This window comes from Sceloporus occidentalis, unplaced genomic scaffold (genome assembly GCF_023333645.1).
Source record: "Sceloporus occidentalis isolate IW3139 unplaced genomic scaffold, rSceOcc1.0.p SCAF_2, whole genome shotgun sequence".
NCBI classification, from domain to species: Eukaryota; Metazoa; Chordata; class Lepidosauria; order Squamata; family Phrynosomatidae; genus Sceloporus; species Sceloporus occidentalis.
This window is the reverse complement of record NW_028316982.1, coordinates 250,950,075-250,975,550: the sequence shown is the minus strand read 5'-3', so window position 1 is coordinate 250,975,550 and position 25,476 is coordinate 250,950,075. Positions and strand designations below refer to the sequence as shown.

The window sequence follows — 25,476 nt, the reverse complement described above, 5'->3', positions numbered from 1 at the left end:
GAAGAAACCCCCAAACCTTCCTTGCTTCTATAAGGAAAAGATATAGAGTGGACCCTTGTTATACGCTGGGGTTTGGTTCCAAGATCCCCCATGGATTTCAAAATCCGTGGATGCTCAAGTCCCATTAAATATAATGACATAGCAAAATGGTGTCCCTTATAAAAAATGGAAAATCAAGGTTTGATATTTGAAATTTATCCTTTTTTTTTAACATTTTCAAACCGTGGATGCTTGAATCTGTGTATAAGAAATCAGTGTATAAGAAGAGCCGACTGTAATTGTAAGGTGTAAGTGTAATGTGTCACTTCGCAACAGATATGATACTCCTTGCTGCTGAGAAAGATTTTGAGTCTGCTGGAGAATTGTAGCATCTGTTGGCTCATAACCAATTGCAAAAGTTTTCTTCCTACCCTCATCACAACCTGTCTACACGACACAGGCTAAAGTCCCAATTCAAGTACAGACTGTCTTCACAAGGGAAGGGCAGTTTCACATTGAATCCACCCTATCCTTACCTAAACTACTATAAAAAAAACTTCACCTTTTGCTCTGGATTTTGCTGGAAAATCCAGAGCACTACAGAATCTGACCCAGAAGGCTCTCCACTGTCTTCACAAACCTGATTCTACAGGGATGGAAGACAGAAATCGGCACTGTTACCCTGGATAACACAACATCGCAGTTAACATGAAATAATGTGAAGTTAAACCTCAATTAAAGTGGAGAAACCAGCAGCTTTTTACTTTTGAGATTTTATTGTTCTTATGTTTGTTGTTACCCACCTCGATCCAATACAGGGAGAGGCGTAATACAAATAATAATAATAATAATAATAATAATAATAATAATATGTTTTCTCTGCTTTAACTTTATGTTATTTCATTTTGGAAGCAATTCTGTGTGATAAACTCCCCAAATTTGCAAGTTTTGTTTAAATTCGAATTTAATTTAAATTGCGTTTAACTCCCATTTGCCCCATTTGCCCGCAGGATCTTGCTACTGTGATAAAGCTGCTTGAGACAGTTTGCTGAAATCGAGAAGTGGGACCAAACAGCTCACGGTGAAGATATTTATTTACAGGTGATCAGGAAGAGTATTTACAGATGCAGGAATAGAACAGAGTTCTAGGATGGAAGTACAACACTCTCTCTTCCACCTCCCCATAGCTCAACAGCAACAGAGCTATACAGAACTCTCTAGTATACTCACTATACACACAGCAACTACACTCACACTCTCCACAACTCTTTCTCAATAACCCACACTTCTCAGTGACCCACAACTACTGACCTACTGACATGTTTACAGTTAGGTGGGATTTATATACCTTTGTCTGATTCAACCTCAGTGCATGGTTGCTAATACATTACATCATTGTACATTGCCTCATTATGCTTAGTCATACACACAGGTATATCCCAATACACAATCAAGTGTCTGGCTTCCTCAAGCACATTTGTGTCTAGATGTCCTTACCTTGTCACACAAAGCACACACACTTCATGACTATGCAGTTCAGCAGATCTAATTTTACCTTATAATATGGTGACAGTCTTTGCCTGCCAGCAGAAAGAGAACTGAGAAGGAGAAAACCTAGCTTCCCATGGAATGGACTTGTGTAGCCTGCAAACAGTCACTGAGAAGGCTAACTCCTGTATTTTCACCAAGCATGTCTCCCTTGTTGACAAGCAAGTCTACATGGTTATGGTTTGTTGTTCTTTTTTAAAAAAAAATCATGGACACTTTCTCTTTGCATCCTAACATAATAAATGTAATTGAGCAATTTGGTTTGGTTTGGTTTAGTTGTTGTTGTTTTTAATGACACACATAGGACTCCATTCAAATATGAGATTTAATGGCAGATATAAGCATGTCAAACTAACATGAATTACTAGCATGCAAGTTGTCAGTTTTTACAGCAGAAGAGCCGCAGATCATTAAGTGATGTGTCATCCTCAAGGTCTTGTGGAGTCTCCACCTTTGTCTGCATCCCACATATGAAGGTATCACCAGGGCATTGACGACTCCATGGGCCAAACTGACCCCATTCATGGGAGTTGCCCTCCAGCACAGTCCTATCACTACATAAGAACCGAATGTTGTTGGCTGCTGTGTCATCTCCAAACCCTTGGGGTGTTTCAACTCTCAGAGAGAAGGACAACAGATAGTGTGGTGTTGAACATACCTGAATCTCAGACCAACCACCCCACCTGCCAAGATAATAAAGATGACATAAGAAATACAGTACTGTAGGACTGTATAGTATAGAACACTGAGTGGTGAGTTTTGTGTTACATCAGAACACTAGTCTCCTTCGGACTAGAAATCTGGTTAGAGGAATTCTGCTTTGCCCAGGAGGGTGGTATGTGATGATCAGTACTCTGAACTGATGTGCCAGATTGTTCTTATTGTTTGCCTTTAAGCCATTTCTGGCTTATGGTGATGCTAAGAGAACCTATCATGGGGTTTTCTTGGCAAGATTTATTCAGAGAAGGTTTCCATTGCCTTCCCCTGAGGCTGAGAGCATGTGACTTGCCCAAGGTCACCCAGTAGGTTTCTTGGCCAAGCAGCCCAACACAGAGACCACTACATCACACTAGGACTCAACATGCCAGATACTGACCATAATACTATTATGAACACAACCACCACCACCCCCTTCAGATTCCAATTACCACTAATAAAGAGAAAGTAACAGGAATAGCACAAGGACAGTGCTATTTGTTGTTAATTGCCATTGTCAACTTCAGTTTATGGCATCAGTTGGAGATCCCCAGATCATCCTGTTATTGACAGCCCTGCTCTAGTCTTGCAAAATGAATGCCACAATTTCTCTGACAGATTCTATCAACCTATAATGCAGTCTTTGCCTTTTCCTACTGCCTTCAACTTTACCAGCCAGAACTGCAAGGCCTACATCAGAGGAAGGCAATTAGTTTATTATGGAACTTCAGATATTGGTGAACTTTCACTCTCATAATACCTCACCATTGGTTGTGCTGATTTGAAGAGAGTTGCAGACTAAAACATCTGGAGGTGCATCCTTGCCTAATCCACTTCAAAAGCAAAGAGCTACTCACTTGCCAACCATGGATGAAATAAATAAATCTGTTCTGCAGAGCAGGCGGATGCCATTCAGGGATGTATCATCGTCCCCTTCTCTACCACCTTGATAGGGTTCTACCTTGTGCAGAGGAGAGAAGGATTGTGATAAAGCTGTACTTTGTTTTACTTCATGCTGTGAGCCACCTTGGGTCCCATATTGTAGGAAATTTGGGATAGAAATAAAATCAATAAAACTATGCACAACAAGAAGCACAATGGAGGAAAATTAGTTAAGGTTGTATCCCCATCCACAGTTATAAATGGCTAAGAAGACATTTCCGTGCATAACATTCCATTCACCTGAAGCATGTGTGGCGATCACATGGCCCTCCAGAGTAGGGATATCATTCTTCACTACATTCCTTCTCAAAGGCAGCAGCAAGTAATTTTAACAAGTGTATTCCGACTATAAGAAAATACTTTGAAAACCATAAAGTTTTGAATCCTATTTGGAATTTGGAATTTATTCTGTGCAAATTCGGCCTGAGGCTGTTTTACATGGAAAACAACATTTTCTGCAGAAGAAACAACATTTCTTCTATTGTCTAAATGCTGCAGAGATGTTGTCACTCACTGTAGACATTCTGCACTAGAAGAAACAATGGCCTGATTTGGTATTTGAAAGGCTCCCTATGTTTTACCACATATTGCAAAGAAAAGTGGAAAGACCCAAATATAATATTGACTGAGCTTCTTACCACTACCCTTCCACTGACTAGTGTGCCAGGATGCATGGTAATAAGACATGCTAGTTGAAGTGGCATAAATTAAAACCAATGTAAGACTCTTCCAGATTGGTTTAAAGAAGTGTAAATTCTTACAATATAGATTTTGGGTTTTGCTAGTTGTTGTCTTCTCATCTTTTATTCTATTCTTTTTTGAGGCTGCATGTAGTTATTTCTTGGATCTGAAGTAGTGTGGTTGTGTGTTTTTTTTTAAAAGGTCTTTTAAAAACAGGACTACTATGATTTGAAGAGCAAATTTTCTCTTCATCTTTTAATATTATTGTCAGAGATGTAGTGTTATGGCACAAAAGTGTCGTTTCACTGATGTACAATAGCACTATAACTCAAAGAGAGAGAGAGAGAGAATGAAAATGATAAGTTTTGTGTGTCTAGCAATTATTCCTACTCAAAGATAGGAATAAAATTTTGCAGTTGATGCCAGGATTACTAGAAAATAATCCAGGACAACAAAATGTTTGTGTATTTAAAAAAAAAAAAAGTCCGGGAACTACAGCAAAAGATATTGCAACCTCATTACAGATTTGCCACATTTGGAGAATCCCCTGAGTTGGCTGTGTTAATGTATGTCATTCAAATTCTGCAAGTACTTTCTAAAGAGCTTATTGCACAAAGAAAGAAAGGAAGTGAAAGTGCAGCCAGATAGTAGCACCTTTCTCCAAACCTTACTGCATTATGTTATAGTGCTTCTCTTCCTCGGGAAGATGGCAGTAAAAGTGAATCTTTTGTCAAACAGATTTTTCCAGCTGGAAAAAAAAGAGTAGCTTTTACAACCGTTTCCCATGAGAAGAAAACTAAAACACTATAACAGCATGTGGTAAGGCATGTAGGAAAGCAATACTATTTGGCTGAACTTCCATTTCCCCCCCATGTGATAAGCTCCTAAATCTCCTTCCACAACAAATACAGTCATCCCTCCATTATCTTGGGGAATCCATTCCAGCTTCCCCTGCAAAAATGGAAATGTGCAAATATTCAAGCCCCATTGGCTTGACTGGCCGTGCTTTCCTGTGCAAGTGCCATTTTAACCCTCCCTGCTTGCTGGTTCGTGAAGGACTGAGACTGTGGACTCAAAGTCTGTGAAAATGGAGGGATGATTGTAATGCTTATTACTTATTGTGGACGCATCTAGTGATGATGACATCTACTCAACCTGAAGTTATATTTTTTAAAAAGCACAATACAGAACATATTTTACCTTCAATGCAAAACCAGTAGCATAATCATTAGAACAAAATTCTCTTTTCCCCCAGTAACCCCATGGTCCTCCATTTTCCACTTTGAGGATAGCATCATAGGGGCGGGCATCTACATCCCAGAAGCAACAGGAAATGATAGGGAAGACCAGGGTGCTGATGAAAAGGTTCATTGTCCTCACTAGCTGTAGCTGTGGAAACATGGTTGAAAAGTGGTCATCGTGAAAAAGCACAGTATGATCATTTGGGCTTTATCCCTCCTTGACTCTCATACCAACCATATCAGGCAGCAAACAATCTTTCTCACTAGTGACGTGGCTGTAAATGGTTTCCATCACACACACTAATGCTGCATTTCTTTTACATTGTTTACTACTTAATTATATACATCATAAGGATATTTCTCATTTTTACTTAAAGCAGCATGCATGATTCCTTCTCCCTATGTTATACTCACAGCAATCCTGTGATGTAGGCCAGGCTTTAATAAAGTGACTTGTCCAAGGTCATCCAGCAATTTTTGCAGGAACAAAAACTTGGGTTTTTCAAGAACTGATCCAGCCCACTAACCACTATGTTCTCTGTGGTTTATGCTCTCTAATTTGAAACATTAGAGTGGTGGTATCAGGACCATACTGCATGTGATGTCAGGCCTTTAATAAAGTGCAAATAGTATTAGATGGGGTCTGATAATTATTCACACTACACAGTTATAGTGCTATGATTCTACTATAACTGCCATGGTAGCACCCTATGGAAGTAGCACCCTATGGAATCCTGGACTCTGCAGTTGGATTCTCAGCTACAGAGACACGTTGAATGTTGTGATGAGAGGAAGGTGGGATATAGATAAAATAAAATAAAATAAAAGTGCCTCTCCAAACTACATGACCCAGGATTCCTTATGATTTAGCTATGTCAGTTAAAGTGGAATCATATTGCTATATTTGTATCATGGGTCACCAACAGACTTGAAATGCTTGATATACATACCAATCCACAAGAAAGGAGATACAAAAGACTGCAGCAACTATAAAACAATAGCACTAATCTCACATCCAAGCAAAACAATACAGTGGACCTTTGTGATACACTGGGGTTTGGTTCCAAGATCCCTCGTGGATAACAAAACCCGTGGATGCTCAAGTCCTATTAAATATAATAATGTAGCAAAATGGTATCCCTTACAAAAAAATGTAAAATTAAGCTTTGATATTTGAAATTTATACTTTTTTGAACATTTTCAAACTGTGGATGCTTGAATTGGTGTATAAAAAAATCCATGCATAAGAAAGGCCAACTGTACTCAAAATTCTGCTGCATAGACTCCAAACATACATGGAGAGAGAAATTCCAGAAGTGCAAGCAGGATTCAGAAAAGGAAATGGCACTAGGGACCCCATTGCAAACATGAGATGGCTAATGAAGCACACCAAAGAATTCCAAAAAAGAATCCGCATGTGTATTATAAACTACAGCAAAGCATTTGACTGTATAGATCAGAAAAAGCTATGGAATGCACTCAAAGACATGGGCATGCCACTACATATGATAGTCCTATTGAGGAATGTTTACCAAAGACAAGAGGCCACCATCAGAACAGAATTGGGGGAAACAGAGTGGTTTCCAATAGGAAAAGCGGTCAGGCAAGGCTGCATCCTATCACCTTACTTGTTTAACCTATATACTGAAAGTATAATAAGAAAAGCAGAATTAGAATCAGAAAAGGAGTGATGATAGGAGGAAGCAACATTAACAACCTAAGGGGCTCGACAGACAGGGGAAAATAAGCTCTGAGACACCACCCCCTTCTTCCCCACACGGAAGCCACAGCAACCAAACCGTGCGGCCTCCGGGAGCCCTAAAAAGAACCCGCTCCCTGTGAGTTCTTTTTAGGGTGCAAGCGGGGTGCCACTGCCACCCTCGTGTGCAATGATAATGCCATGCGGCACCATGCCATTTGAAGGCACTGCCACACATACGTCATCATGGCGGCCCCCATGTGGATGCCTGTTGCACAGTAGGGCTCAGGAGCTTTATTTGTCTCGAGGTCCTTTCATGCTACACAGTCAATGTTCTTATTTAAATTAATTAACAATAGAATTTATCCTTTTTTTGCAAAAATGTGTACATGTTACCTTTACAACATGTGGTGGTGGTGGTGGTGGTGGTGGTGGTGGTAACGATGGTGACATTACAGTGCGCCCACGCCATACATGGGCGCGCCATACGCGGCCTTGAGCATATGCGCTCAAGCCGCGGCACGCACGCGGGGCAGAAAGGGCGGCGTGTCCCATTCAATTGAATGGGCGCGTGCGCCCGTTGCACCCCACGCATGCCCACGCCGCCGCGCCACCGTGCACAAGCCCCATTGTTTCCAATGGGGCTCGAGCATAGGTGGAATTCACCTTACGCTGAGGGATCCGGAACGGATCCCCCGTGTAAGGCGAGGACGGACTGTATTAGCATTATTGTTCTTGCAATATGTATGCAATATGCATGAAGATCTCGGCTGGACACTCTCACAAATTGTGTTTTCTCCCCACCTCATTAATCCAAGCCTTGTATCTGCCAACTTGAAAGGGGTGTGATGGTTCCTTGCTCATCCATTGCCCATATTTTGGAGCTCATCTTCTGACTCCCAAATATTGGAGCCTACTGAAGAAAGCCCTAAATATGGATCTTCTCAAGTCTAAAATGTGTTTGTGAAGTTGGCATAATGAACAAGCTTTTTCTGTACAGACACAATCTATTGATATTGCCATGGCCAATAAATTTTTAGTCCAAATCAGCCATAGTTATTTTTTTTAAAAAAGATGAGATTTGTTCAGGAACAGCAGTTCTAGGAATGTCTAAGATGTATACGATAACCACAGCCTTCCACTAAGTGATCATCTCTGAGGTTGTGTTCATACAGACCAACATTGTTGTCACTATGAATGAGGAAACCAGAGTTGACCCAGGAACAGATAGGTGATGAGATATGAGTGAATTATTATGGAAGTTGTGTGTGATATGAAGCCTTACGTCTACCCTTACCCCTCTAGATATACAGAGGACACTGTCCCATTTCAAGGATGCAAGAAAGATTCAATTATCATTTGGACATAGAATGAGGGGGCAGCACCACATAGAATGAGGGGGGGGGCAGAAAATTATCATGGGGCATCTCTGGAGAAAACAATCATCACCCTTTTAAATGAACATATCTCTCTATTTGTCAAAGAGAGGTGCCTTTTGATACTGCTGAAAATATTTGTGAAATGTCCCACCTATCTTTTGGCTCACCCCTAATATTTATACAGTAAAACCAACAGTATAGTCTGTTGGTCCAGGCCTCGGAGGTAGAGAAGGACTGCTGGACCTGATCCCCTTCCCCACCACCTCTCCTTTCTCCTTTTGTGTCGTGTCTTTTTAGATTGTAAGCCTGCGGGCAGGGAACCGTCTAACTAAAAGGTTTTATGTACAGTGCTGTGTAAATTTACAGCACTTTATAAATAAAGGTTAATAATAATAATAATATAGTCTGATTTTTTTTTCCCTCCTGGTTTTAATTTATTCAAGTAGAGCTTGTATATAATTTTGGCTGGCTTGTAACTCTTTGCCTTGCCTTTTTCTCATAGCAAGTAAAGGGAAAGGAGTTGCTCCAAACAGCACAATTCAGTCCTACTTACAGTTACGCACAGCAGCCAAATAGCCTGGAGATGGAATGAGAAAGCCCCTGAGCGGAGCTGCAGAATATGAATATGGTCACAGCAGGAGAAGGGCAGGACAATGAAGTGTAGGAGTTGTCCTGTGGAACAGCACCTGCCATGCTCTACTGCACCACAGCTGAGTGGAGCAGATGAAACGTTAGATACATTGTGCTGTATCTACCGCACTCCTATCATTTCATTATCTTTTTTTCAGCTGCTACCAAACTGAAAATACATTAAATTTGGAGAACAGGATGCGATGTTGGTTGTCTGCAAGATAAGGGTCTCAACTTGTTGATTTCCAGTGAGATTTAACAATGTCAAATTTCTACCTTCAGAATGAAGAACTGAAGCTGCACAAGATAATTTTGTCCGTACTTTATCCCATAAAGTTTAATGATGCACAAAACCTGAATAATGCTTGAACCACTGCTTAGTAATCAAATTAGCAAAAGATTCCCTTCCATAATAAGCTTAAATAAAATATATCAGTGGCAGAGAAGATGGGATGACTCTCAGCTGGCTGTCCTTTCAGAAAGTTGAAACTTTTTTTTTAAATGACCACTTCAGCTTTTAATAATGTGCTGTTTGGATGATTTTACTGTTCTTTGCTGATCTTAATGTTTTTAATTCACTGAATTCAATTTTTGCTTCAATGGAAAATTTAGTTGCACTTTAATAATGTTTTGTTAATTTGTGTTAATGAGGGGATGTATTTGAAAATTATTAAAGGCAGGTTGCTGTTTTATTGTTGGCTAGAAATCTGTATCAGCTACTTAAATTAATGCAGTCTGAGTCTCAATAATCCAAAATGCTTTGGGCTAGAAGTGTTTTGGATTTTTTTTTTTAACATTTTTAAATTTTTTATTTTAGCTTTGGATTTTGGAATATTTCATATACATAGTGAGATATCTTGGAGATGGGACCCAAGTCTAACAACAAAATTCATTTATGTTTTATATACACTTTATACACATAACCTGAAGATAATTTTATACACAATATTTTTAGTAATGTTGTGCATGACACAAAGTTTGTGTACAATGTATACATTGAACTTGTAGTGTCATGTCAAAACTCAATTTTTTTTAACATTTCAGATTTTGGATTTTCACAGCAGGGATGCTCAACCTGTAGTTAATATTTAAAGTAAATACTTCATTAACATCTCCTGGTCTGATCCCTCCCGCCCCCCAGCTAACAGAAATATCACTCACTTTTGCTCTGGTTACTGAGAGAATAGAGCTCCTTCTCTCCGTGCAGCTGATGCCCGATAAAGTAAGTTGGGCAGGAGTTATGATCATGGCAGTAGTGTCACAATCATTACAGGTGAGTTAATCTAGCCAACTGTCTTGTATTCACATGCTATTGCCATGAGTGTAACTCTCCACCCCAAACCTACTTTACTGGGCATTAGCTGCATTGGGAGAAGGAAATCTATTTTCATATTAACAAAGAAGCTGATACAGAATTCCAACCATTATTTTAATTATTACTATTATCACCACCATAATGATAGAAATATATAAGATGCATTTCTAAAAATTGCAGAGGAAAGGAGAAGTTCCATGTGATAATTTTCAGCACTGTTTAATTTGTTCTAGTGCTTGGAATGTTTGTCAGATCATTTTAAAATGTGATAGACTTCTGGACCTCTGGAGTTAGATCACAGCTGTCGAGTTTCAGGCTATTTGGCCAACAAGTATCATGTATATTTTCTACCAGTTGCCCTTTTAATTCAAGGCCAAATGATATGAAACAGAACTTTATATTAGATTTATCTGCATTTACATTAAATTTGTCTTCCAATAAAAGGAAGGTAGAACCATGCAGGAAGGGGATCAAAACCTCCCCAAATGACTCATCATGCTGCATGGACTTAAGCAGTTTTCCCACTTCTTGATTCTCATCCAGTTTGATAGGACAGAGGAGGGAGTGATGGATTTGCTTCCCTTCTAAGGTACTCTCTTTTATACACTTTAACAGGCAAGAAAATGCAAATGTACGTGAAATACATAAACATGCAAACCAGAAATGAATGGTTCCACATTCAGTTTGGCTCTCAGAATTTTGTGGTGGTAAGCTCTGCCATATATGATTGTGATGGGGGTTAGGTTATGGGATTATTTTTAAATGTATATTTTATTTACATTGTATTATATTGTTTCATTGTAACCTGCCTTGATTCCTTTGGGAAAAGGCAGGATATTATTATTATAATTATTATTATAATTATTATTATAATTATGTCATTAAATGCATGCTGAGTCTCCCTTGTCTGAAATGCTTGGGAGCAGAGGTGTTCTGGATTTTGAATTTTGGGGGATTTTGGAATACCTGTATTTGCATATATGTACATCATAATGGAGATTGGACTCCAGTATAAATACAAAATTCATTTATGTTTCTTATATACCTTATACACATAGCCTGGAGGTAATTTTACTAATAACTTTCATTCTTATTTCATTCTCTGAAATGAAAATATCAGAGGGGAAATTTCTCTTTCATGAAATTACAACGTCTTCGAGTTGTTAACAATTTCTTCATCAAGGAAAAGAACATCATGGACAAGAACATATTCAGATGTTTTTTCCATCCCTCCATGTAATGAGCAAAATTAAACTGTTAAAAATCCATTTGAGATCTTACTCGGTGGTGATGATGGCAGAAAAGAGAATGTACTTCATCATCACCCTTGGCTTCTCCCTGTTGTTCCCCCAAGCTCTTTTGTGCAGCATTGGGCCTCCTCGGAGCACGCAATAGAAAACAACAATTGGTGGAATTCAGCATGGGACTTACATCTTCATGAGTAAACTTACTTGAGCAGGAAATAGAACTAAGTAGTTTTGCAATGTCCATACTCACCGAGGGACTCCTGTAAAGTTACAACATACAGGGTTCTGTGAAGTTGCAGTACATATTGCTACTGGCATGATTGGTGTACCATGGCCCCAATGTGAAATGGAACCAATATGCATTGGGCCACTCCCCTTGTGCATCTGGACACCAGTTAAGATGTGCTGGAGTACAACAGCAATGCCCATTAGTACCTGATGCTCATTAAGAGTTCCTAAAGCATATTGGAAGCACCCAATGCAAATTGGAACCCTCTTTTTGGTGCCTACTTCTTTATCTTTGCAATTCACTAGCAGGTTAATTTCATTTCTTCACCTAGCTCCAGTTCAGGGAGCCCTGGTGGCACAGTGGATAAATGTCGGTACTGTAGCCACAATGTTGTGAGTTCAATCCACCAGACTCCAGGTTGACTCAGCCTTCCATCCTTTGTAGGTCAGCAAAATGAGCACCCAGCCTGTTGGGAGCAATTGGCTTACACATTGTAAACTACTTAGAAAGTGCTTAGTTCACTATGAAGCAATATAGAAATGTAAAGTGATAAGTGCTATTTGTAAAGTTATGGAACATAGTCCATGATGTGGAATCTTGGCCAACATTTTGCTTCCATTCCTGTGGCTTATTGGTTTTACTATAAATGTCATTTTTAAATTAAATTTTACAAAATGTTTGTTCATGGGATTATAGTTTCATTTGGTTGATATTGTTTTTATCTTTCATGCCTTCCTGAGAGGCATTGGTCCCTAAAAGGTGGCTTACATAGTTTAATGAAAATGAAATACATAACAGTATTTCAGTTGTACACAACATCAAACAAATATATGCTGCTGTTGCTACCAATTTTAAACACAATCACAGAGAAGTCATTATTGTACATGATTTAGGCTCAGTTAGCTAGATTTTTGACATCTGAGCGGATAATATTTGACATGAAGATTTGTTATTTGCAGTGCTATAACTAATCCTTGATTCAGTATTTCATCATTAAAATTTTTGTGGGTTTCCTACAAACCAGGTAACTATTTGGCCAATGCAGAAAACAAAATGTTGGCTTAGAAAAGCCTTTGGTCTGATCTAACTGAGTTCTTTTTACTCTTACAACCATAGCCTATCATCAGTCCATTTATTGTTATGATCCAACAATATTTCTATAATACTTCGGATGGTCTTCTGTCCAGAAGCTACATTGACAAAGGAATGTCATCCAAAAAGGAACGCAAAACAGTTTGTTTAAGATTTAATAATGGATAATTTTCATGTCAACATGAATTGGCTATACTGTAGCAATATGAATGCATAGGTCTCAGTCACAGCAGAAGAATTTCACATCATTAAGTCCTGTGTCATCACCAGTACCTTTTTCAAGCTGCACCTTTGTCTGAATCCCACATATGGCACCAACAATACAGCTTGGGCTCCATTTCCCAAAACTACCCCATTCCCGTGACTGGCCTGTCAGAACATATCCTCCGTCACAGTTGAATCTGATATTGTCACCTGCAGAATCATCTACTACAGGACCAAGTGCAGCTTCTACTCTTAATGAAAAGGCAATCAGGTTCCCTTTAGGACACATCTCAGGCTTTGTCCATGCTCCAAATCTGCCAAAGAAGATAATAATGATGCCTTAAGAAAAATATAAAAAAAAAACAGACATACAATATATATTTCAAATTCCTTTAAATCAGGGGAGAAGGCAAGAATCTGCACATTTTAATGCTACTTCTGTTGTCAGTGGATAATTCATGCAGGATCACAAAAAATATAATCTGCAACATACACTGTAAATATTCTTTAACATTATTTCTTAAAACTCAAGAATCATAAAACATAGAACTGTAAAGTTGGAAGGGACTCCAGCTGCCATCTAATCCAACCCCTGCCAGTGCAGATACCTACAGCTAATGCACCCCTAACAGATGGCCATCCAACCCCTGTTCAAAAACCTCCAATGAAAGTAAGTCCACCACATTTCAAATAGCCCTGTCTACTGCCAAATAGCTGCTATTGTCCAAGCATTGAGTCAGGATCTCCTTTTTTGTGATTTACATACAGTGATTTGCTTCCTATTGTGTGGGGCAGTAGAAAACAAACTCACTTCATCTTCCACCTGACATTGCTTCAGATATTTGAAGATGCCCTTAGATTCTCTAAGCTAAAAATGTGACTTCCTTCACTAATTTCTCCTAGGACTTGGTTTCTAAACCCTTGAACATTTTGGTTGTCCTTCTGTGGATGGATTTCTGTTCATCAATGTCTTTCTTGAACTGTGTGCCCAGAAATAGATGCTGTACTCCAGGAGGGGTCTCATAAAAGCATAATGCAGTGCTACTATTACTTCCCTTAACTGGGAGCCAGTGTGGTGTCATGGTTTGAATGTCAGAGTAAGACTCCAAGAGACCAGGGCTCAAATCCCTTCTCTGCCATGGAAGCCCAGTAGGTGACCCTGGGCAAGTCATACCCTTTCACACCCACTAAAAAACCTTCTGTTAGAGTCAACATAAGTCATATAACAAGAGCAAATTACTTTTCTTGATATAGACCTTATAATTCTGTTGATATACCCTAGGACTGCATTAGATTTTTTACCATCTCATCATCCTGTTGACTCATGTTTAACTTTTAGTTTACTAAGACATCTAGATGTCTACTAAGACACTTTTGATGCTAGGCTTTCCCATTCTGTCAGCAATTTTTGTGCTTCTGCCTTTTTGCTGTCTAAACACACAACTTTATATTCCTTCATCCTAAAATTAAACCTGTAGTACTGGCCTAGTTCTCCCATATGCTAAAGTCACACCAAATCTTGATTTCGGCCTGTTACAGACTGCCAAAATAAAGCTGCTTCGGGTCTCTTTGGAGGCATGCTGTTTAAATGATGCATGCACCCGAAGACTCCGGAAGCTGCACCAAAGCTGCACTCTGGTGCTTAGGAATAGAGTGTGGCTTTGGTGCGACCTCCGGACTCTTAGGACCCATGCATCATTTAAAGAGCATACCTCCAAAGAGACCCGAAGCAGCTTTATTTTGGCAGTCTGTAACAGGCCCTCATCTTCTAAGGTATTAGGTGCCGTTGCAGATTTAATGAGTATCCTTCCTACTCCTGCATCAAAGTTCTTTATAAAGAGTTGAATAATATCAGACCCAGGACAGAACACTGTGGCATTCCACCCAGAATTAGAAACTTTCTCTTTTATTATTCCCATTTTGGGACAAAGGCAAGAAATAAATCCAATAAATAAAGAAATACTCTTATTTACAGCCTGCCTTTCTCCCACCATGGGACCCAAGGTGGCAAGAAGAAGAAACAACAACGTAACAACAGCAACAATACCCACGGTCCAATTGTGGATGTAATAGTTTGGCCATCATTGCAGTGGAGACGAATGGCATTCAAGGATGTATCATCATTCCATGCCTGGGGACCTTGGTATTCCTGTACCTGGTTGGGAACAGAAAAACAAGATCAAGGTGTTGTAAAAGCAGCCCCTTTAACAGTCATGCACTGGGTTAGTAATGTTGCACTGTGCAAGTTGAATAAGAATTTCAATGAGAATTCCACTGTATCGTAAGTTATAAAAATGATCCATGTTCAAAAAAGTATTTGCACGTGCTAATCATCTATATTACACCCAAACAACCAGACCCAGAAATCACAAAATGCAAAGAAGTAAAATAAATGTACACAACTAGCACTCTGAGGGATATGTGACCCAGATAAATGCCAATGTCTTCTCAATCATGTTTCTGTTTTGCTGCAGCATACTTTATTGAAAAACAGCATGGGACACTTTTTGTCCCAATACATTATACTAGCTGGGGAGGGGAAGTACTGTAATGGGGGGGGGGGGATGAAGAGATTTGTAGAACCTTTTCCACATCCCCTCTCTCTTTTGTATAGTGTGTGTGTGTGTGTGTGTATAATGTTGTAGCTGAAATTTGGAAACACCTTTTACCACTGTGCAGCTAATGATGACATTGCAAACCTTGTAGGTTTTTGGTAGTGTGGATTTTGGAACTAAACATGAGTCTGGGGACTAAAATATACCATCCTTATGCATGAGGGTTAGGCATGTGTGAGGTTTTGTTTTTTAACAGAATCCCCCCACTCCAAACACACATTTTCACAAGCACACAAACTGATTTGCCTAGTATTGAAATAAATCAATGAATGTATGAGTACTAGGGTAGAGTCATCAGCATGCAAAGCATCTACTCAACACTTGTCCAACCTCAATAGCAAACTAGTAAAGAAGATGCCTTTTTGCACAGAAATGGTTATATATCTTTGAACTACAGCTCCCAAAATGTCAAAATAACCAATGGGGATTCTTGAGGGTCAATTTTCTTATGGCTTGTTCTGTTTAACCACAAGGTCAAGCTGCCCCATTTGATTTCTGTCTCTGTTTTCTTTCCACAGCAAAACCTAGGACACAGGATGGAAACTACTCTCCATTTATAAAAATGGTGTGCATTTTTAAAAACAGGACATAATTTTCAGTTGCTGCTGCTCTGAATTAAACCTAATAATCTCAAAAAATATTACTGTGCAGAAATACAATTTTCTTCAAAGAAAAAAAATTCTGCACAAAAAATCCCCAATTGGCAAATTTTGCCCCGAAGTTCAAAACTGCAAACGGTCTTTGAACGCTGTACAGTTTTGGAAGACTTTTTCACAGTGGCAAGAAAATAGCTCAAATTACTCATTACTTCCTTCAGGGACAACACTAGCAAAGAGTTACATCCCTGCATTAGAATCTAAAGAAACTACCTTCACTTTACATTTCAAGACAATATGCAAACTGTAATACTTCTAAATAGTCTTTCTCCCCCCCCCACACACACACACACACACATGTTTTTTATAACATCTTATTTGGCAAAGAGCTTTAAGGAGCCCTTATCCAGAATTCCAGAATCCAAAATCATCCAAAAACCCAAACTTCTTCAACTATGTATCTGTACTATATTCATGAGACTGAAGAGAGATGCAGCTAGAGAGAGATGTGAGGATTTGTGAAATGTCAGGAGACCTGGATTCATATCAAGCACTACATTTAGATTCCTGTCATTTCATTTATGTTCAGTCTGTCTCCAGCCTCACTATGTCTCATTATATATATGCAAATACAGGTATTCCAAAATCCAAAAAAAAAATCCAAAAAACCTCTGGTCCCAAGTGTTTTGGGTTGGACTATTTAGGCTATACCACAATATAGAGGCTGGAATTTTTCCACGGCCAACACAGCTTCCTCTGCTTTGTCTATGATGTGTCTTTGCTTTGTCTATGTACACTTGTGTTATTTACCCTATGCTTGCTGAGCAAAGTATTCTCCACAGTGTAATCAATGCACTTTTTTGATAGCAGTGCAGCTGTGCTTACAACGACCTTGTACGTGTTGTTTGTACACTGCTCACTGTAACTGTGTATTGCACATTTTGGTTCTACATTTCACACTCCATATTGTCTTTACCTCACCATAGCCTTGTCATAGATTTTATGCTGGGACTTGCTTTTCCATCTTAAAGTGGGAATCATACTTACTGACCAGCAACAGAAAGGACAATTTAAATAAAGAGAACATAGCTGCATCTGATTGATTAATTTGTTTGTTTCATTTTTATTCCATCTTTACCTCAGAAAGTGGAACCAAGCACAAGTATTTTTAAAAGGACAGGGAAGATTTTCAAGAACAGCTTAGATGCAAATTCTTTTTAAAATATAGTGATAAATTACTGAAACAATTACAGTATTTGGACCTACTCTTATTCCCCACCCTCCAGGTTGGTAATCCAACAATACCGAATCTCCATAGATCAGTGCTTGAGACTACCCAGTTAATGAACTCCTTATATTGTAAGATGGTAGCTTGTTGATGATATATGTAGGCACAAGAGAAATGTATACATGTGCATGGACTTTTTTTATCTTGACAGGTGGACAGAAAGAGAGAATGAGAGAGAAAGACAGAGAGGGAGAGGGAGAGAGAGAATCATTCAGTCATCACAACAGAAAGGAGGCAAAATGAGGGGCAGCCAGCTGCATTTCTGTAGTCAACTACAGAAAGGAAGAGGCATCCTCCTGGACTTCCTAGGGTCTTCCAGATGTCCAGTAGATGTCTGGTAGCAGCCGACTGCTGCTTGGTTGCCCTTTGTCCTTTCCTATTCTTACCTTCAAGGTGAAACCATTTGCATATCCTTTTGTACAGAATTGTGGTTTGCCCCATGTACCCCATGGGGCTCCATTTGGCACAGTGAGAACAGAACGATATTTTCGAGTTTCTGCATCCCTGTAGCAGCAGGTGAGCATCACAAAGAGAGTACTGATCAAGAGGTCCATGGCAGAAAGTCCACTCTAGAGGCAAAAGAAAAAGGATTGACTGGTTGATTGATTGATTGATTTTTCACCTTCCTCCAAAAGTGGAACTTAAGGTGGTTCACAACATGATTAAAAAGAGATGAAACTATCAGTTATAGTATTTAATTTGAAATCCCTTTATATTGAAACATCCAAATTAACCACAATTTAAAAGCACATCTGTGGAGAGAAAATAAGTATAGCAGCTCCATGAGCAGAAGGACAACAGTAAGGGACTAACCTAGCCATTCAGGAAAGGAGAATTTTTTTTCCTGAAAGGGAAGCACAATTACTTTTGGCTGTTGCAATGCATTCAATGACTGGCTATTCTGACTCCTGAAAATGAGCTGAATTTGCATTGAATCTTTTCCAGGATGAAGGGTGATTTAGTTGAGGCAACCACAAAATGGCTTTAGCAAAAGTAAGAGCAATCTGGAGTCTCTCTTAACCTGTGTGATCCAAGTCATCTGGAATCTATGAGTCATTCTTCTAAATGGGAGACCTTTCTGCTTGGATTTGCAATGGCTCTGCAAGTTTTTAGGTAACAGACTTGTGTATTATTTCCCCAGATCTCTTTCAGTTATGGACAAGGATCATGCAATTCCCAAGATCTGTTAATCAATAACACCCATCAGCCTAGACATCGTGGAGAAGAAAGTTGTAGAGCTGCAATTCAAAAACATCTAGAGTTCCCAGTACTGATTTAAGTGTAGCTATCAGGGACACTTTCTGGTACAAAAAACATATATTTCACCATGGCTTTTACCCAGAAAGGATTTGTTGTACTCACAGTTCCACAGGCACCTGTTTTGCAATAACTGGAATGAGAGAGAAGCTGAGGGGGGAAAAATGAATGTCAGTTTGGGCAAGGCAGAGGCTAGAAAATTAAATGTGGGAGTCACCCTTCTCAAGTCATCACCTTCCATGCTCTATTGCTTGACTCCTTAAAGGAGCAGATCGAAGGCTCTTGTCCATTCTTTGTGCTTTGCTAACTGCACCTCAGTCATGGGGTGACTTGAATAGAGGCAACTTAGGCCCGTTCCAGATGGGCAAAAAGTACGTACTAGGGTTAGGAAAGGGCATTCTTTCCGGACACCCTAACCCTAGTACGTACAAAATGGCAGTGCCCATTCTACATGGGTGCCACCATTGGGACGTCATGACTGTACCACCTCCAAATGGAGCGGCGTGGAAGTGATGTCCTGGCACTGCGCGAGGGTGCCTGAGGCAGCGACACAAATGAGAAAGGGGCCAAGTGGCCCCTTTCTCTTTGTCCCCACTTCTGTTGGGTGTCCTTGGGGCATGAAGCCCCAAGGACACCCCTTTCCAGGCCGTGGGGAAGCGGCCTTTTGCAGCGGAAAGTGGCGGATCGGGGCCTCCGAGGCTGCCACTGTGGCAGTTGAGGCCCCGATCCAGTGGGGAAAGAGGCAGGAACAGGCTGCCCCAAAAGGGCGGTCTGTAAACCACCTTAGTCATTTCTTCCTTAAAACAAGAACCTCTGACCTTTATAAAGTGGTGATTGACTGAAAAGCAAAACCATTGTTTCAAGGTTTTTAACCTAGCACTTTTTCACTCTACCAAGTCATGGTGCTATGATTCCACTTTAACTGCTATGGCTGCATCCTGTCATATCCTGGGGGTTGTAGTTTGGGGAGGCACAAGAGCTCTCTGGCTGAAATTCTAAATGTAGCATTAATTTCCCACATGAACAAAATTGTGCTCAAAATCCTATAACATAGGTTTTAATCATATATGGAGAGAGAAATCCCAGGGGTGCAACTGAGCTTCAGGAAAGGCAGAGGCACTAGACACTACATAGCAAACATACAATAGCTAATGGAACACACCAAGGAATTTTTAAAAAATCAGCATATGCTTTATACACTTTAGCAAAGCCTTTGACTTCATAGATCATGAAAAACTATGTAATGCTCTTAAAGGCATGGATGTGCTGCTGCATTTAATAGTCCTGATGAGAAATCTGTACCCAGGACATGAAGCCTCTGTTAAAACATAATATGGAGAAACAGGATGATTCCCATTTGGCAAGGGAGACAGGCAAGGGTGTATTTTATCACATACTTGTTCAGTTGAGGAAATTTCATATGAAGAGCAAGTTTAGTCATAGGAAATTATCACACCAGCCCCTTTCACACTGCAGTCCTCCAAGCCAAAATGAAAGGCAAAATACCTGTTTTGGAGCAGGCAACACTGCACTATTTCCATCTGCATGACTGGGGATGTTGCTGGCATCACACCCCCTTCCTGTTCTCCCCCTTCACTCCTCCCTTCATCCCTTATGCCTTACCCAGCATGCATTTAGTTTTTTAAAAAAAAATTGTTCCCACCATTTTTGTGCATTTAAAGACCTCTGCATCCCCAATTTAAGCTTCTGTAAAGTTTTGTTTTCAAAATTGCCAGGCTTCAGAGCTCTGAAATTGTGCAAAAAAGAGAAGAAAGAATATTTTTTAAAAAAAAATTAGGAGGAAGAGGGGAGAGGGGGGGAGAGGACAGTGACACCATGTGACTGCCAGTCATGTGACTGTCTTGGCAATGGCTTTTTGCACCTGTGGCATTGCGTGATTGGAACTTCATTTGCGGGTTTCCCTCATAAATGTCAAAGGATGGGAAAGGGATTAGGAAGCTAGGGGAAGAAGTGGCATCGGTGAGAATTGCAGTTTAAAAGCTGCATGTTATAACCTCCATAGAAGGAGGAGTGAAGACAGCAGAAAGGAACACCAGCAATCTAAGATATGCAGATGACACCATATCAGAATCGTAGAATTGTAGAGTTGGAAGAGACCACAAGGGCCATCCAGCCCATCTCCCTGCCATGCCAGAAGTCACAATCAAAGCATCCCGACAGATGGCCATCCAGCCTCTGTTTAAAGACCTTTAAGGAAGGAGACTCCACCACTCTCCAAGGGAGTGTGTTCCACTGTCGAACAGCCCTTACTATCAGAAGGTTCCTCCTAATGTTGAGGTTGAACCTCTGTTCCTGGAGCTTGCATCCATTGTTCTGTGTCCTAGTCTCTGGTACAGCAGAAAACAAGCTTGCTCCATCCTCAATGTGACACCCCTTCAAAACCTAAACAGGGCTATCATATCACCCCTTAACCATATCTTTTCCAGGCTAAACATACCCAGCTCCCTAAGTCTTTCTTCATAAGGCATGGTTTCAGGACCTTTCACCATTTTAGTCACCTTCCTCTGGAAACACACCAATTTGTCAACATCCTTTTTGAATTGTAGTGCCCAGAACTGGACACAGTATTCTAGGTGAGGCCCAACTAAAGCAGAATGAAGTGGCACTATTACTTCCCTTGATCTAGGTACTATATTTCTATTGATGCAGCCTAAAATTGTATTGGCCCTTTTAGCTGCCACATCACATATGTTGACTCATGTTCAACTTGTGGTCTACTAGGACTCCTAGATCCCTTTCACATGTAGTCTCGTTCAGCCAGGTCTCCCCCATCCTATAACTATGCATTTCATTTTCCCCCTAAGTGCAGTACCTTACATTTCTCTGTGTTGAAATTCATTTTATTAGCTTTGGTCCAGCTTTCTAATCTATTAAGGTCCTTTTGAATTTTGATCCTGTCTTCTGGGGTATTAGCTATTCCTTCTAATTTGGTGTCATCTGTAAACTTGATAAGCATGCCCTCTATTCTTTCATCTAAGTCATTGATAAAGATGTTGAATAGCACTAGACCCAGGACATAAACCTGCGGCACCCAAATAGTCAATCTTTCCAAGATGAAGAGGAGCAACTGCTGAGCACTCTTTCAGTTCAGCCAGTCAACTAATTACAAATCCATTTAACAGTTAAGTGTTCTAGCCCAGATTTTACAAGCTTGTTTGCAAGAATGTAATGGGGAACTTTGTCAAAGGCCTTACTGAAATCAAGGTATGCAATATCCACAGCGTTCCCTTCATTTACCAAGCTGATAATTTTGTAAAAAAGAGAGAGAGAGAGAGAGAGAGAGAGAGATCAGATTAGTCTGGCGTGACTTGTTTTTCAGAAACCCATGTTGACTTTTTGTGGTTATAGCATTCCCTTCTAAATTCTAGGGTTCAGGACCATGCAGCAACCACATGCTTCCACGTAAGCATATGGTGTGCCCATGTATGGCACAGGTGCACTGTATTTTAAAAGCACTCAAGACAGGATGCACAAACTATTATTTGTTCACATAAAGAACTGAAAGTCTGAAACAGAAGATCCTAGAAAATTAGAGTTCTGAACCGGATAGAGACCCTCCACTCATGCAAGAGGTTCTTTGCTACAGGCTTGTGGCTTTTCATGTGTGCGCAGTCATGATGACAAGGACAGAACTAGCACTTTATCCTCTTCATGTCTTTAGTTACCCTTCCAAATACCTGAGCAGGTCTATGGATGCTTTAAAAGTTTATACACCTAAACAGACACTAGAACTATCATAATGGTTTGCACTAGTAGCAGAAGCAGTATGGTGTGGAATATAGTCACAGAGGACTTTTGTCCTCATCCCCTGTTTGGGGGCTTCCTAGAGGCAGCTGGTTGGCACTAAGGATAAAAAGATGCCACACTAAGTAGGCCTTTGCAGCTTTGTTTTCAAATTGCTACGCTTTTCTTAATTTCTTATAAATCTGGCATTTATTAATGTCTTTCAAGAGAAATATGGCTAAAAATATAGTGCCTTGAAGGTGAATATAATAGGAAATAAGATTTGATATTAAACTTGTACAGAGTAAATCTATACTTACATAGATAACACAATTTGTGTGGGTCATTACCCTTCTGCTGAATACTGATGTTGTGAGACTGATTGTACATCTGTCAATGTGTCCCATTGTGCAATGGGGAATGTACAGTGGCTGTTTTTCCAATCCCAATAAATAAAGTGGCACATTGACGGCAGAAGCAAGGATGCACAGCAGAAAAGTTGGAATCCTATTTGTCAGTCATAACTAGATTAGATGCTCATAATCAACTCCTCAATCATAAGTCAACATGTAAGTAAATTCAGTTGTTCGAAATTATCCAGATGTTTGTGGAGCTCAATGCCCATTGAGATCCATAAACATCTGGATAATTTCAACCGAAAAGAAGAAACTCTTAAAGTAAACAAAATTTGGCTACCAGTCCTGAAGAATAGCAAAATAAGGACTCAGCAAATGCAAACGGGAAACCATTCAGAGTCAGGGGCTTTCCCAGCAGATAATGGATCATCAGTTAGCAGACATTAATCCTCATTTGCATTAGCCTCCCAGCCTGAGGCCAGCCATCAACACAGAACAATACACATGCAAATCACTCCTGCATTCCCAGGCTCACACCGTATATATACACCCAATTTTTCCAGGCAAAGCACTCTCTGAAGATACCAGCCACAGATGCTGGTGAAACGTCAGAAAGAAACTCTGCTAGAACATGGCCACATAGCCCAAAAAACCCACAAAAAACTATAGACCAAGGTCCAGCCACACAGGCTTGTGTTTCCCTCATTGTCCTGTCTGGATGAGGCAAGCCGTTAGCCCCAGGCTGGGATCAGGCAAACTGGATGTGGCCCTCAATCCTGTTTTTAAAAAACAGCTGTTTGCAGCAGAGTTTCTCTGAAACTCTTCCATGACTGCCAGAAGACTGGATGGGCCCATGGGCCCCTTAGCTATTGACACCATTGCATCCTTTCCCAATACCCCTGCCATAGCCTGTGACGTTGGAAAGGGGCATCTGTCACCCTGTTTCCACTCTTATGGGCTGCAGCAAAGGCCTTTAAAGAAGATGTGATGGCACTAAAAAGTAAGGGGCATGTGTCAGCAGTGGATCCATGACTTTCGTCCTGCCCTACTGGCCAGGAAATTGACCCAGGTGGAAACAAAAGGCAGGATACCTTGGGACTGACCCATCATATCTTGCCTATTTGCTCAGGCCCCATGTCTACAAAGGTTTATGCTACAACATTTTTCACTCAGTAAATTAAGTAAGCTTTCTTGGCCTGACCTCCCCCCCCCCCCAAAAAAAAAAAAAACCTGAGAGAAACATTGTTCACTTGTGCTCTGATTTCTTCTCTTCATGCAGCTGATGTTTGTTAAAGCAGACGAGGAATTACCATCATGGCAATCCAGTCACAATCATGACTAAGGCGGGCCTTTGCCACACCCCCAGTACGTACTAGGGGTTGGCCGAGGACGCAGCGTCTAATCAGGACTCACCCCTAGGATGTACTGGGTACGTCAAAATGGCGGTGCCCTATACACATGGGCGCCGCCATTTTTACATCGCGGACTCTTAGTGTCCACACGTCGCAGCGCAGTTATGACGCCGCAAGTGCACCATTGGTGCCTTGCAGCGTCATAACCATGCCGCAAAAAGAACCCGCTTTTTGCGGGTTCTTTTTGCTGCGCCAGGGAATCGTGCGGTTTGTCCTCTGCGGTTCCCTGGTGCAGCAAACACGGGCTCTGGCAGACCTAAGTTTGTTATTGTTGCTGTTGTGCACCTTCAAGTAATTTCTGAGTTATGGTGACACTAAAGCGAGCCTGTTGTGAGGTTTTCATGGCAAGTTTCTTCAGAGAGGGTTTGCCATTTCTGTTCCCTGAGGCTGATAGAGTGTGACTTCCCCAAAGTCACCCAGTGGGTTTACATGGCCAAGCCAGGCTTTGAACTCTAGTCTCCAGAGTCATAGTCCAACACTCAAACCATACACCACAGTGGTTCTAACATTACTAAGTAATCATGAATGTAAAACAATTACAGATGAATAAATCTAAGTAACTATTCCATATTCATGATCACTACTTTTCCATGATTATGATTTTACCAGCTTCGGTTGGAACTCTGTTGGTTAGTCCCAATTAGAGTAGACCTATGGAACAACTGCTGAATGATGTATCAAGAGTAAGACTAGTAATAGAGTTTAGTCTCATATTTCCTGATACGAGTCTGCCCAAGTTTTAAGATCTTTGTAAAAATACTTTTTGTTTATCCCACAAACATTGCAAGCATGGCTGTTGATGATAAAGGAGAGATCCCTCTTGGTCACTCCTCCAAGACTGTAGAATTCTTTCCCACAGGCAGCCAGGTTGGCCTTCTCTCAGCAATCTTTCTACTGGCAGTTCAAGACTTTTCTGTTTACCCAGTCTTTGGCTGCTAACTGACCATTGCAGAAAGTCTTTTATTCAGTATGTGTTGTATTTGTATCACTATTACTCTATTTTCATAGCCTTTTAAAACTGTTTCAATGTTTTTAAAATGGTAGTTGGTTATTTGCATATTTATTGTGCATTGTTTTAACTGTATTTTGTTTCAACTTGCATCATGGGTCCCATATTAGGAAAATGTCGGGATATTAAATAAATAAATAAATAAATAAATAAATAAATAAATAAATACAGCAAGCTTGTGAAAGAGTAAGAAGGTGACTTCCAGATCATCAGCAGTGTGTGATAGGGATTGTAAGAGCACAGAAATCGGCAGTGAAATTTAGGATCATTTGTGCTAAATACACAGGCTAAATAATGCATCCTTACTTCAGTCCCAG

The 25,476-nt window shown here is 40.2% G+C and overlaps 2 protein-coding genes across 2 annotated transcripts; both read right to left on the bottom strand.

The window, feature by feature from the left end:
- Positions 1-1,906: 1,906 nt before the first annotated feature.
- On the bottom strand, positions 1,907-11,601 carry LOC149319991 (vitelline membrane outer layer protein 1-like). The gene is made up of 5 exons (XM_089508469.1): positions 11,542-11,601; positions 8,719-8,775; positions 5,047-5,235; positions 3,081-3,184; positions 1,907-2,210 (listed from the first exon to the last, which is right to left on the bottom strand). The coding sequence occupies exons 1-5, from the start codon at positions 11,599-11,601 to the stop codon at positions 1,907-1,909; spliced, it is 714 nt and encodes a 237-aa protein (XP_089364595.1).
- Positions 11,602-12,898: 1,297 nt separating this feature from the next.
- Positions 12,899-17,935, bottom strand: LOC149319990 (vitelline membrane outer layer protein 1-like). The gene is made up of 3 exons (XM_089508244.1): positions 17,768-17,935; positions 14,934-15,037; positions 12,899-13,196 (listed from the first exon to the last, which is right to left on the bottom strand). Exons 1-3 carry the CDS (start codon positions 17,933-17,935, stop codon positions 12,899-12,901), a joined length of 570 nt encoding a protein of 189 aa, XP_089364370.1.
- Between the last annotated feature and the right edge of the window lie 7,541 nt (positions 17,936-25,476).